This window comes from Amphiura filiformis, unplaced genomic scaffold (assembly GCF_039555335.1).
Source record: "Amphiura filiformis unplaced genomic scaffold, Afil_fr2py scaffold_100, whole genome shotgun sequence".
NCBI lineage: Eukaryota > Metazoa > Echinodermata > Ophiuroidea > Amphilepidida > Amphiuridae > Amphiura > Amphiura filiformis.
In genome coordinates this window covers 24,612-39,470 of record NW_027305564.1, presented here as the reverse complement: position 1 = coordinate 39,470, position 14,859 = coordinate 24,612, and the positions used below count along the sequence as shown (strand labels likewise).

At 36.4% G+C, this 14,859-nt stretch overlaps 1 protein-coding gene across 2 annotated transcripts in view; it reads right to left on the bottom strand.

Moving 5' to 3' along the window:
- Positions 1-14,859, bottom strand: part of LOC140144942 (medium-chain acyl-CoA ligase ACSF2, mitochondrial-like) — a 25,823-nt gene extending 10,964 nt beyond the window's left edge. Inside the window, exons 1-6 of one of the 2 annotated variants that reach the window (XM_072166739.1) lie at positions 14,573-14,859; positions 8,165-8,293; positions 7,394-7,447; positions 4,367-4,479; positions 4,075-4,137; positions 3,775-3,892 (exon numbers count right to left, since the gene is read on the bottom strand). In XM_072166739.1, coding sequence (XP_072022840.1) covers positions 3,775-3,892; positions 4,075-4,137; positions 4,367-4,479; positions 7,394-7,447; positions 8,165-8,293; positions 14,573-14,746 — 651 coding nt within the window. In that variant the 5' untranslated portion in view covers positions 14,747-14,859. Of the gene's footprint in view, positions 1-3,774; positions 3,893-4,074; positions 4,138-4,366; positions 4,480-7,393; positions 7,448-8,164; positions 8,294-8,426; positions 8,716-14,572 lie in introns of those variants that run through there. The other variant, XM_072166740.1, reaches the window with a different exon arrangement.

The following is a 14,859-nucleotide window of genomic DNA, read 5'->3' as shown; positions in this document are numbered from 1 at the left end:
TAGAATTTGCTTGTGGATGCAAAGTTGGATATGCATAACATGTTTTAATATTGATATGTGAGATGTATTGAATAGGAATAAAACGTGTGCCCAGTGGGCACTATTTGCCATTCGTATAAATTCAGAGTCAAAGTTCAGGGATCAAAACTCAAAACTCCGATTTGGTAAAAAACTTATTCGAAAATATTCCTCAGGTCATCTACCTACTTGTCAGTTTGGAGTTATTGGCGAAAAGGTCAAAAGTTGAAATTTGGGCTCCATACGTTACCACGTTCTTTGCATATTGGTGGATTACACCTGGCAAACTGCGCAGTATGAGCTTGAAATGTTAGGTTTTGAACCTTGTTATTCTACTTTTGTACAATTTGCTAAATAGTGCTCTATTCACCATAGCTTTATTACTCGCGCCGGGAGGCGCGAGTATTAGTGTTCACTTCTGAGCGGAACGTGGAGAATTGAAGAAAAGCCTGTTTTACTTAAATTATATTTACCTTCATTTAAATATTTATGACACTTTCATCAAAACAAATATTCAAACGATGATAATGTGTATATACTAGTATAATAAACGTGAAATTTTAGTATTTTAAGAGTTTTTGTATATTTTAGACGTTCTATGACTTTTGTTTGCTGTATAGAGGCTGAATTGCACATGCGTACTCTGACCATTGAGGCCAGTGACCCGTCAGTGATAGTCATGGGCAAATTGATATCGACATTTTTCTTACTGCTGATTGGTTATACACATTTTGGACTCTTCGATTAATTTAGGAGGGGTGTTTGAGGTTAATACGGTGTACCATTAGGGACATACACGCTTAAACATTAACCAATGATCCTAGAACTCCTAGAGAGCCGTGTGTAGTCGTGCGATATGTCAAACTTTTCGTCTGATCATCAGGAACAAACGGACAGTTGTCGCATTTCTGTAGGATCATTGGTTAAAGAGATAATAGTCACTTTTTGTACTTTTGTGAACTTTGTTCTCTTTTTAACCAATCATCATAGAGAGTCGTGTGATATGTCAAATTTTTCCTCTGGTTTTAAGGAACAAAAAAGTCAGCGGGCGCATATCTTTTCCTCTGGTCATAAAGAACAAAAAAGTCAGCGGCCGCGTATTTGTACGATCATTGGTTAATGAGATATAGTCACTTATTGTACTTTGTGCACTTAACCCTCTATCTTTTTAGCCAAATATACCACAGAGTCGTGCGATATGTCAAACTTTTCCTCTGGTCATAAGGAACAAAAAAGTCAGTGGTCACATCTCTGTAGGATCATTGGTTAATGAGATATAGTCACTTTGTTCTACTTCGTGCATTTAACCCTCTATCTTTTGAACCAAATATACCACAGAGTCGTGCGATATGTCAAACTCTTCCTCTGGTCATAAGGAACAAAAAAAAGTCAGTGGTCGCGCATCTGTACGATCATTGGTTAATGAGATATAGTCACTTTTTTTCAACTTCGTGCATTTAACCCTCTATCTTTTTAACCAAATATACCACAGAGTCATGCCATATGTCAAACTCTTCCTCTGGTCATAAGGAACAAAAAAAGTCAGTGGTCGCGCATCTGTACGATCATTGGTTAATGAGATATAGGCTAGTTACCTTTTTGTACTTTGTGCATTTAACCCTCTATCTTTTTAACCAAATATCCCAGAGTCGTGCGATATGTCAAACTTTACCTCTGGTACGTGAAGACGGCCCGATTGGCGCGAGGTTCATATTGGTGCGTATGCACCAAATATGTATCTTGTAAGTTATTGTAATTTTAGAGTTGTATATCAGCGTAATTCAGTTATATCTATAAATGCGCTTTTATACCAAGACCAGCAAGCGTGACCAAATCCTCATGCATTGACCACTATACAGAAAGGGGCAGGAACTCTATAGATAAATATCATCAAATTTAAGTATTAATTGAATTGCAAAATTGTTACACATTTTGCAATTACAGTTTGTAATATGTTATCAAAAACAACATTTTGAAAGTATTTGACGACGGAAAAATATATTCCAGGACGGAAACGTTTACAATATAATCACGAAGTTGAACAAAATAGATAATTTTGCTGCACAGCAGTCTCATGTTGTTCCGCCTTTGCATTCAATTGAATACATGAATACAAAACCCACCCAAGTCCATGGGAAGTGATTTTGAACCCGTGTATCATTTTAATTCCTTCAGTTAGATTTACCTGGTCAATATAGTAAGTTTTATGTGCAAATGAGTGGATTAACCTGTATTAGCTATGACGATTAGCATTTCAGGGACTTCGTGGGGTTCATTTTAAATTTTGGATTTGGGTGGTTTTTTGAATCATATACAAAGACAACAATGTTAGAATGAGATTACCACTAGTAAGATAATACAAAATAAAGCACACAGGTATGTATAATGTTGATACGCATTCTGCCATGTAATATAGACCACACACTTTCCTTTATTGAACCCATTTTTTTTTCAAAAGTCACTTTCTAGCAATGAATGTGTTACAAGTGGACTTTTATACATACTGGTTTTCAATCAATGTGTTACAAGACTCAAATCATGGAATTGTGTGGTTCTTTCATACATGCTATTTTTCACATGCTCAATAGACACAGAGGATGAATTTGAGTTGTTCTTTCATACATATGACAGGCCTATGTATAGCAACAATTTCCCATGCTTAACTCAATTTAGCCAACGTATGGACTTGGGTGGGTTTTGTATTCAAATATTCAATTGTATAGAAAGATCACTCGCTATGTAGAAGGTCACTCCGAGACTTACTCTCTATAAGCTATTGTGGCAACGCGGAGGTGGTCAATTGCGCATTTATAAAAGCGCATTTATATATAACCGGAGTACACTGTATATTGTAATACGTTTTGTGGTTGCGTGCAATATAAGGCGTTTAATAAATTGCATGTATTATTACATGGTGTATTACTACTGTTTAGTCAATTTTGTTGACGTATTTTCCCGCGTTATTTTAAACTATTCTTATTCTAAATATTCTAACAAGACAAAAGACAAACATTTTGAGACAACTTTGATCGAAATCTATTTCTGTGTTTGACCCATCTTAAGGCCATCAAATTTCAACTTTTGATCTTTTTACTAATAACTCCAGACTAATGAAACATTTTTGAGTTTTGACCCCTCACCTCATATTTCTTGTATTGCTCAAGATGTTAGGCATCAACTTTAAGCAAGCAAAAATTAGTCAAATTTGCCCTATAAGGATAGAATAAAAGGCGTCTACTAGGCCTATACTATTAAGCTATAATTAGTTCCTTTAGTAAATCAAAATCCCACAGGCCCTTCACAATTGATTTTGAGTTTACCGTTTCCAATCCCGCATCCAAAATTGAGAATTACAGAATGTTTATTTATTTGATTCTTATTTGATACTTTCTCTAATCAATAACATTTTAATTACATTAATTTGCTACTTCCTTACTTTGATCATCTTTAGTATGATGCTGAACAAACAATGAACACCCATTATTATCAATGTATAAACCATAATTGCAATATAATTAAATCGGCAGTGACAAAATGTACAGTTGATATTACTTATTAGGCTGTGACGACTCGTTTCCAAATAAATAAAATTAAATTAATAATTAAATGTTACCTCATCTTTTATTTTTACAATCTCCAACAGAAACTCGGAATCAATTGTGAAGGGGCTTATTTTAGATTTCGTAATAAACGGGAAGGTCGAAACATATTTTAAAGCGATATTTCATGAGAAAGCATGTATGGCTTTTTACTTACGGATGTAAACACTACAGAGCATGGTTCATCCATATCAATAGACATGCAGATTTTATTCACGTTGTCCATATCAGCCTCACTACCAAACGTCATGAATTCATCGTAGCTATACACACACCTAATAATGTTTAGAAGAAAAACAGTGCAAATATTCTGATTACAGTTTGTGTTTTTCATAATTAATGTGACGCTAAATATCGCTAGCATATACTTTTATTAATAATTTCAGCTATTTGATATTCGTTTACATGTTAATGAAATAATTATAATGAAAAAAAAAAACTGTTGTCATTGCCTTACTTTCTCAAAGATAAATGTCCTGGAACGGTACCACTAATGATGAAGAACTCCATACCTGGAAAACTAGAAAAAAAATAGGCTATTTACGTTTACCGCTACGTATGAATATACATCATTATAGAAAAAAATAATATTCATAAACATCTACATTAGCCTTCTCCAACGTCAAGGCAATAGCCAACATTACAAAACATATTCAGTGTCAGAAACCAAACTTAGTCAATTTTCATGTGTGCACTCTGTTTATTTATAGTTTATTGTTTGATGTAAGGTACACTTTACGACTTCATACCGTTCAGAATGAAATCCATCGTTAGATGTGTCCATTAGCTCTGGAAATATTTCATACACCCTGTCCAATATGTTTGACGGCGATCTCGTCAGGATAAGCCCTTTGCACTTGAGCTGTAATAATAAAAATTATATTTAATTGGCACAAGGTTATAAAGAGATTCATCGGGAATTTCAAAATCAGATTTAAAAGTTTTCATGGGATGAAATCAAAACAGCGTTAGAACAATAAATACCGGCTCCAACCGGAAGGAACCGCCGGTTGAGTTGAGTTTTGATTTCACCCCATAGTAAAATTCCTAGAAAAAGCTTATTTTCTATACATTTTCGCCAATCCAATTATGTTGCCTTTCTCAATGGTGTCTTGAAGGGAACACATCGGATTGCCACAACTGTGTGGAAAACAAGCCAGTTTTTCTTGAAAATTCACTATAAAACTTTTATTGAGAGGTTTTGAACTTCAGTCGGTGACCGATTGAATATTCAATCAGAAAATGTGTCCGTAACTTCAATCGCTAAAGTGTGCCGTGTCCAGGGGCTGTGGCAGGCCAAAAGGGAGGGGCAGAGATTCTTTGGCAGGTCAAAAAGAAAGTATCGAAACGATCATAGATGGTCAGATATATCGGGAACTGAAATATATAGCAAAAACTTATTTAATGTATATAAAGCGCAGCTTTCTCCTGCGCATTTTGATACCTCTTTTTTGTTGCTCTATGATATCATTTGGTTGAGTTATGGGCGCTTGAGTGGCTTCAAATCGGATTTTGAAAGTTGCACTTACCTCCTATTCAAGCCAAATGCGTTCGTCGTACACACACACACATATACACACACACACATATACACACAAAATCAAGACAAAGGACACCGACGTGCTCTGTTTACTTAACCATGAACTTTACTTTATTTTACTCCTTCGACTTCCAACTTCAATACTTGCTACCCTTTACTTATCTCTGACTTATGTCATGAACTCTTTCTGCTGACATCTCAATACTTGGCATGCTTGGTGTGCCCACCATCATTGTCTATCACTGCCTTGATTCGTCGTCGCATGCTCTGAACAAGATGTCTTATCTTTCCTTGGTCAATGTCTCACCATTTCCTGAGCAGGATGCACCGAAGGCCTTCTAAGGTGGTGTCAGGCTTGATTGCCTTGTTAGCTTTCCTCTTGAGAGTGTCCCACAAGTGTTCTAGTGGATTAAGATCAGGACTCTTTGCAATCAATTTATCCAACACGCGACACACATACCCATTTGAATTTGGCGGACAAAAGCAATGGTCATTTATTGGTCACAGTACAAGGCATTTGGCTTGAATAGGAGCTAAGTGCAACTTCAAAATCGGTCTTGAAGCCACTCAAGCGCCCAGAAATCGATCAAATGATATCGTAGAGCGACAAAAGAGGTATCAAAATGCGCAGGAGATAGCTGCGCTTTATATACATTAAATAAGTTTTTGCTATATATTTCAGTTCCCGATATATCTGACCATCTATAATCGTTTCGATACTTTCTGGGTTGAGTTTACTTTACGGCTATAAAAAATACCAACGTGTAAACTTATTGTCCCTACTTGACCAGTATGGCCTCTTGGGATGGAGTCCAGAGGGCCAGGCTTCCAGTGTAAGCTAGAATCCTTTGAAGAAAATGCAAGCACCATTCAAGACCACTAATAACACAGGATCCTGGCCTTCAAATTGGATGTACTATTGGCATATCTTTCGGGTCTTCTTCAACAGGAGGAACAGGAGGTCCACCCAACTACCAAATGACTTGTTCCCGGGGTCTTGGTATTTCTTCCCAGCCACTACGTAGGCTTATAGGTAGTAGCGCTCCTCTTGGTATAGTGTCAGGACCTAGTGCCGTCTTTGTTTCCTTATTTGTCAGACCCAGAAAGTTCTCAGTGTCTCATTGGTTAAGCCTCTGGACCTTGGAACTGCTACATGGAAGTATTTCAGCTCCCATACTGTTTTTGTCCTTCTTGATAAGGTTGTCTTATTTGCTCTTTTTTCTGTAATCTGCATGCGTGAGTAGAGTGTGTGTCTGGTCTCCTGGATTTGGTCACTATTTCTAACGTGAATATGATTGGGTGCTTGTCTTGTCTTATATTGTATTAATCAGTTCTATATACTAGCCTATGTTCTTTTGCATAATGGAGCGACAATTCTACACGTTCTGCGTTTCTGCGCCGTCCATATCTTACACATTACTTGTATAGTAATCTGGTAATATTATGTCATTTTGTATATTATTTTATTGCATTTTGTGTACGGTACTAATTAATACCAATAAATGCCTACATATACTCTGCATTACAATCTGGGTTAAGGTGGTGTAACGCTCAATTCAGGCTTTTGCCTTTTGTTACATCTCCGCCATATTTTTTTTAATTCTATTTTGCCGTTTTGTTAAATTTGCTTGCATGTATTTTGATATGATGGAAATAAATAAAATATGTATGTATGTATGTATATGTATGTATGTATGTATGTATACTAGCCTATGTTGTTTTGCATAATGGAGCGACAATTCTACACGTTCTGCGTTTCTGCGCCGTCCATATCTTACACATAGAGTTACTTCGTAACCTAATCTGGTAATATTATGCCATTTTGTATATTATTTTATGTATTGCATTTTGTATACGGTACTATTATTAATATCAATAAATGCCTACATGTACTCTGCATTGCAATATTCTTTACTTGCGCCAATGTGTGTTGTGATGAAATAAAACAGAACCGAAGTGAGCTAAATTGACACCATTGAGAAAAATAATATACAGGCTGTATCAAAATTAATGTTACCTGGGGACACAAGACTGGCACATCAAAATGTCAGGTAAGTATACATGGAGCACTTTTTGGTAAACTTAATCCTGAAAAATTTCATTCAATTCAACTATAGAATCGGGTCATTATTTTCAAAAGGAGCCTAATGTGGCATTTGGCAGTTGCAGGCGTTTCGATAAAATAAATCACGTGTAATAATAATTTCGATACAGACTTATTCATTTTATTTCTTACCTTGTTTAGTAAGGCTACAATCGTTGCTTCCGGAAATTCTAATCTCAGTGGCACCTAGGAAAACAACAACAATAATACTTTGTCATGGGCGATTCCATGCAAACAAGGACATTTCCCAAAATATGAAAAATGTTCTGTACTTTGAAACTACAAGTGTTACCATGGGAAATTTGGTATCAAATGAAATAGCTCAATATGTTCCTTAAATCTTACAGTGACATCTATTATGTTTACCATGAAATTTCGTCAAGAAACCCACTTTGTGTCAATTTCATGACTTTTTAAGGAAAAGAGACCCATATTTTTCATTTAGCTTTTATTGCATGTTCTTTGTTCAAAATTGCTCAAGTAGGGTTGAAAAGTTCACATTCTGTATTTTTTTTCCATGATATTTGTTTTTCTTCTGTATTTATTATCTCAATTTGGTCAAATCTTTTTAGCAACACATTTTCTTTCAGTCTAACTTAAACTTCAGTACAGTATATACCTAGTACACAAACTCAACTGGTTGTAGCACTTTCCGCTTGATGAAACTTTTGAGTCGAAAACATGCCCATTTTCTCACCAGCGTCATGCTCAAAGTAGAGAACATTCTGTTCTTTTAATACCATTTAGTCAAAGCCTTGAATGTTGGATTTCTCACCAAAAAAATGAAACAGCAAGGTTAACTATGAAAAAACCACAGTACTCCGATTACGAGAATGCGCAAAAGTGTAAGAGAGAAAGAGAGGGAGGGACAGAGAGAGGAAAGGGAAGGGAAATTTTTATTACCAACAGCATTCCGAGTTGCATCGTTGCAAAGAGAGCCACCAGCCATTCCGAGTGATTCGCACCCCATACTGCTATAGTATCACCCTTCTTGTAGCCCTTTGCAATGAGGGAGGAAGCAAACTTCTGGCTCTGAAATGGTATCAATATACAATGCAATAAGCCTACAATAAAACAATACAATACAATACAATACAATGCAATGAAATTCAAATATGTACGGACCCCAGCGCAAGCGCTGTTCAAAGGGAAACATAATACATACATGTAATCATTATGCAGTTACTGTCCGTTTTTCCTATTCAGTGCACACACAGCGCTCCAATTGACGATTGACCTCTAGCTCACTCACTGTACTGTAGGTATAGACAATGGACTAGTTAGTGGGCTGGTGGGAAAACCCTTCACCCAATAATAGCCATAGAAGCTCACATGTGAATTATAATGTTCATCCTTAACATACTACAATTTGAAGTAACAAATGTCACGGGAAAGCTGTTGTCGAGCTGTTTTCCCGAAGAGAGTCTTCCAAAATTTCATAACAGTCGGACGTGTAATTTCAATGGCAATGTGCTCAACAGCTGACTCGCGATAGCTCCAACTTCGAACGAGCACCATCGTGTGATCGGTTTGATCAATTTTCGCCATAGTAGCTGTAAAAATGTTCAATTCTTTCCCTCTATGGGCATCTAAAAATGATTAAAATGCGATTTTGGGAAGATTGTTGTCGAGCCCTCCCAAATATGAAGTTCTGACTGCCCGATAGGGAGCTAAAAAATTATTGTTCTCATTTCGGAAACAAAGGCCACGCTCAGTATTGTTCTGTTCTATTTCATCACAGCACATTGAAATATCGCACAGGTAAATCAGAAACATATTTTTATGGATTTAACCAGGGCTATGAGACACATCCCTGATTTAACATAGTTGAGCTGTTTTCAATGAGGTTTATCTTGGTTTAATGGGGTTTAAGTCCTGCAAAGGTCGTGGTGAATTCTGCTGTAGACATGACTGCATAATGTTCAAAATTGAAACCAAAGACAATTATTACAGAAACTATAAGCAGAACATGTTAATTAAAGCAATTTTTTCAGGAAAATTGTTTTGGCCTGCCTGTTGTGGACGCAAGAAAAATGTTTTTAGGCCTTGATGATGATACTGAAGACTGAAGATAATGATGAGCTGATGATGATGATAATGACAATGCTGCAATAATTTTCCTATTTAACTGTCATTGAAAACGCTTAAAGCATTCCCCTCAGCTATTAAAATGTAGACATATAATATAGCTGGCACAAATTCATCATGGTCATATAAATGTTTATACCACTGGAAACCTCTAGCTACATAATGTTTATGTACAAAAAATTTCTTCCAGATTAATTCGTTCGGCAAAAATATCGCAAAATTACACCAGAACGAAATTACAACACATTGTCTATCGACTGAGCAGTAATCGGGGGGGGGCACTTCAATCTGAAATGGATATAGGTGTAGGGCTGGCACTTTCGCAGTTGGGTAAGTCCATATGATATCAAGGAGGTCCCCACCTGACCCCCTCAGATTTGCTTTATATTTTAGTCATATGTTGTACCTGTAAAAATATTAAAACCTGCAAATTTGAGGTCTGTAGCTCTTACGGATTTTCTGTGGCAGCCATTTAAAGTTGGAGTATGGGGGTCTAAATTTGGATTCAAAAGTTGCCCTTTAAATAAATGTCATCTTTGGGAGTCTGTGACTTCTTTACAAAATAAGAGAGAGGTCTGAAACCTTGTATACACACTAACTGCATGCCCAATTTGTCAAAAAGTTATAAAAAAAAAAATCTGTAATTGCGCGTTGTGTCACGGGGTCATTAAATATGCAAGAAAAAATGTAATGTTTTGTAAACTGGCAAGTTTAGCCCCTCTAAATTCACATTTTTTGTCAGATTAATTATTTTTTGTTGTCACTGATGCTAAATATAGGATAAATACAATACATATCCAAAAATTGAGGTCACAACTCATTCACATTTCGAACAGCGCCCTCACGAAGATGAAATTTATTGCAAATTCAACATTTTCAGGGGTCCAAAGTCGATGTGGTCCACCTTCAAAATTTATAAAACATTTTTTATATGACTACTAGTCTTAAATTACAACTTTGCAAAGTCCCAGTAATTGTCTAGGTTGACTTCATATAAAACGACAAGCCCAAAGTTGACCATTTTCTTATGATTGCATGTACTGCAAATGTGCCGAATTTGGAAGGGTTAAAGTCAAATTGGCCCCAATATTGAAAATAAAATGGAAATTAAAGTAAATAGGGCCAATAACTACGCATCTAGTCATTTATTTTCAATATTGTGGCCATTTTGACTTTAAAACCTTCCGAATTCGGCACATTTGCAGTACATACAATCATAAGACAATGGTCAACTTTGGGCTTGTCGTTTTATATGAAGTCAACCTATAAAATTACTGGGATATAGCAAAGTTGTACTTTAAGACTAGTAGTCATATAAAAGTGATGTTTTATGAATTTTGAAGGTTGACCACATTGACTTTGGGCCCCCTGAAAATGTTGAATTTGCAACTTAAATTTCATCTTTGCGAGGGCGCTGTTCGAAATGTAAATAAATTGTCACCTCTATGTCTTGGATATGCATTGTATTTGTCCTATGGCCATGAGTTTTGAACTGAACACCCAAAAAGGGTGGTGGTGTCACACTTTTCGCCATGATCGTTTTGTTTTTTTAGCATATCTTTGAAAGTAAAGAAGCTATGGCAATAAATTTGGTAGCAAATGAAAGCTAATATATTAATGATGAACTATGGAAAGTTACATGAAGGTATCTTGATCAGAAGCAGAATGGCATTCAATCCATTGACCCAAGTCAGGGGTGGTGGAGGCAGCGGCTCATGAGGCAGCGGCTCACTATGTGCAAACTCAATGGGAAATTTCATTTTTGGTGCCGCGCAGTGCAAAAATGTTGAAATTTTCTTTAAAAACTAGTGTATATCAATAAATTTGGTATCAAAAGAAAGCTGACATGGTTATCTGAACTTTTATTCTGTAAAATAGTTGAAACAATAAACTGCCTTGAGCTAATGATAGGGGCAAGTGCTTTGAACTCAACATCTAAAATGGGTGAGTGGCGTCACATTTTTCACTGTGGTCATTAGTTTTTTTAATGTATCATTGGAATAAAAATAGATTTGATAGTAAATTTGGTATCAAATGACAGCTAAAACACCATTATTAATTGTGGAAAGGTGTCAGTAAGATATCTTGAACATCTATAGAATGGGACTCAATCCAATTGGCCAAGGCAGGGGTGGTGGAGGTAGCGGGGCACTCTGCACAAAACTGTAAGCCAAGTTTTCATTTTGGGAGCCTCGTAGTCGGTGTGCAAATATGTTGCTATTTTCCTTAAAAATTAGTGTTTATCAATAAATTTGGTATCAAAAGAAAGCTGACATTATTATCCACACTTGTATTTTGTACAAAGTTAAAATAGTTAGCTGCTTTAGGGTATATGATAGGCCAATGTCCTCCAAGACAATAAGAAAAATTAATTCTATTTTGGTCACTTTTTGAAGGGTTGTATCATTTTACGAAAGTGATAACCCCCATACATTTATATATTGCAGGAAAGACCTTACTATGATCTATTAGAAAATGACATAAAATAAGATGTAGGGGTAACACAGAAATGTTAGTGACATTATACCCTTCTGTACCACTGTCAGTTGATGTTTTGTCTCATTCACATAAATGTAGCATTTGAACCTTACATCTGACAGTATTTCTGAGTCTCTTTTTGGATTCTTTGTTCAATTTCCTTTCAGAAAATGTATACTTTTATCATGCTGGGGGTATGGTTTGAAAAATATGGGCATTTGAAGGTGAAAGAGTGTCGCAAATTTCAAAAATCAGTGTGTGACGAAAAGTCGGCGAGGTTAAAACGCACGGCCAAATATATCGCATCAGTGACAACAAAAAACAATTATTCTGACAACAAATGTGAATTTAGGGGCTAAAACATTAATGTTTTGTATACTGGCAAGTTTTAGTCCCCCTAAATTCACATGTGCCGAATTCGGAAGGTTTAAAAGTCAAAATGGCCACAATATTGAAAATAAATGACTAGATGCGTAGTTATTGGCCCTATTTACTTTAATTTCCATTTTATTTTCAATATTGGGGCCAATTTGACTTTAAGCCTTCCAAATTCGGCACCTTTGCAGTACATGCAATCATAAGAAAATGGTCAACTTTGGGCTTGTCGTTTTATATGAAGTCAACCTAGACAATTACTGAGACTTTGCAAAGTTGTAATATAAGACTAGTAGTCATATAAAAAATAAAATGTTTTATAAATTTTGAAGGTGGACCACATCGACTTTGGACCCCCTGAAAATAAATTTCATCTTCGTGAGGGCGCTGTTCGAAATGTAAATGAGTTGTGACCTCAATTGTTTGGATATGTATTGTATTTATCCTATATTTAGCATCAGTGACAACAAAGAATAATTAATCTGACAAAAAATGTGAATTTAGGGGAGCTATACTTGCTAGTTTACAAAACATTACATTTTTTCTTGCATATTTAATGACCCCGTGACACAACGCGCAATTACAGATTTTTTTTTACTTTTTGACAAATTGTCATGCAGTTAGTGTGTATACAAGGTTTCAGACCTCTCTCTCTTTTTGTAAAGAAGTCACAGACTCCCAAAGATGACATTTATTTAAAGGGCAACTTTTGAGTCCAAATTTAGACCACCATACTTCAACTTTAAATGGCTGCCACAGAAAATCCGTAAGAGCTACAGACCTCAAATTTGCAGGTTTTTAATATTTTTACAGGTACAACATATGACTAAAATATAAAGCAAATCTGAGGGGGTCAGGTGGGGGACCTCCTTGATATCATATGGACTTACCCAGTTAGGTGAGAGAAAAATGTAAAAAAATATGGGGTCATTGGGTGAGAGCATGATTTTTGGCATTCGGTGAGAGCAAAATGTAAAAAATATGGGGCCATTGGGTGAGAACATGATCTTTTTTTTTTTTATGAAATCCTTGGGTGAGAGCCGAAACAGCGCCACAGAAACCTCGAACATTGAATTTCTAGTTATATGGCTTCAAATTTGCTGTTTTTCAAAATACCGTAATTAACAAAATCAGTGATAAATGAAAGTTACTGTTCAATTTGAAAAATAGGGGGTCTACGGGTGACAGAGCGTGTGTTCCTTATTTTGTGAATGTATTTATATTGTCATTATTAATATTATTATTATGCTGTGGGGTGTAACTACACATATGGAATCAAATGATAATTTTTGTACATAAACATTATGCAGCCAGAGGTTTCCAGTGGTATAAAAATCTCAGCTTTTTGTGAAAAATGGGGGATGAGGCCCTGGTTCACGAAATGCCTTTTTAATGTACTATGAAAATAGGGGCGCTATAATTTTTAACACCCAAAATAGTGGGGTTATAGATTATTAGGGGCTGTGCAAAAATTATGAGGGTAAAATTGGGGGGGGCAAGCAATTTTGGCAAGCCGAGGGTGGGGGGCAAGCGATTTTTGGCACGCATTCATGGGGCGCCTTTTAATAAAACGCTCTAAAAAGACTTAGGAAAACAGTACGGAAACGCTTAAATATGCAAATTTTCCTGCTCGCTGCGCTCGCAACATACATCTAGACCATCGGGTTTGCAATTTGGGATCACAAAAATTTGGCATGTTCAAGGGGTGGGGGCAAAGAATTTTGGCGGGCCGAGACGGGGTGGGGGGGCAAGCGATTTTTGGCGGGCCGAGAGGAGGGCAAGCGATTTTTGGCGAGCCGTTTGGAAATGTTACCCCCCCGGGGCTCATATCATTGCACAGCCCCTTATGGGTTTGTGACTCAAAATTTTCTCGCGCTGCGCGCGCAATCTGTAACTTCACAATCGAAATGTGAGTACAATCTATAGAGCATGCAAAATTTTACGCGCTCCACGCGCCTTCTTTATCACAAAAACACAACATATTTTCAGGGGCAAATTTTTGTGTCAGTAAGACATTTAAGGCATGCATACAAACTTGGGTGTGAGATATTAGGTATTACCACAAGGTTGGTAGGCTAAAATAGCTATTAAAAAATTCAAGACACGTAGCGATAAATGATAAACTGTGCATTATGAGATACATGGGTTCAAGTGAGGAAATCCCGGAGGAAATGGTTCAGGCTCCGTCAACAAAATGTAGATATATGTATACATGTATCTTTTTGCACGAATTATTATTTTTCAAGGAAACGCTTTTGCAATCACGTTAATTAATTCCCGTCATCAAGTATCATGCACTTCCATAATAATATCTGGCGACTAAATCGGTGAATACATATCAAACACCTCCATATATATAAAAATACATACCTGATCTTTCATTTGTTTGAAAGTAATCCTCTCTTTGTCAACATAAAATACATACATTTCTTTATCTGCATACTTGTGAGCCATTTGATACAACTGTTGTCCCACGGACATCCCAATAAAGGGCTCTTTACGTGGGACATGAAGGTAACTTTTCGTCAATTTTTCTGTCGCCATTTATGTGCATGTGATTTCCACTGCTTCAAGTTCTATATACATGTGCATCTAGCCTATTCTCTTACAGTGCAGTGTAGTGTAGAGTTATATTGGTATACACTGCACTACAATAC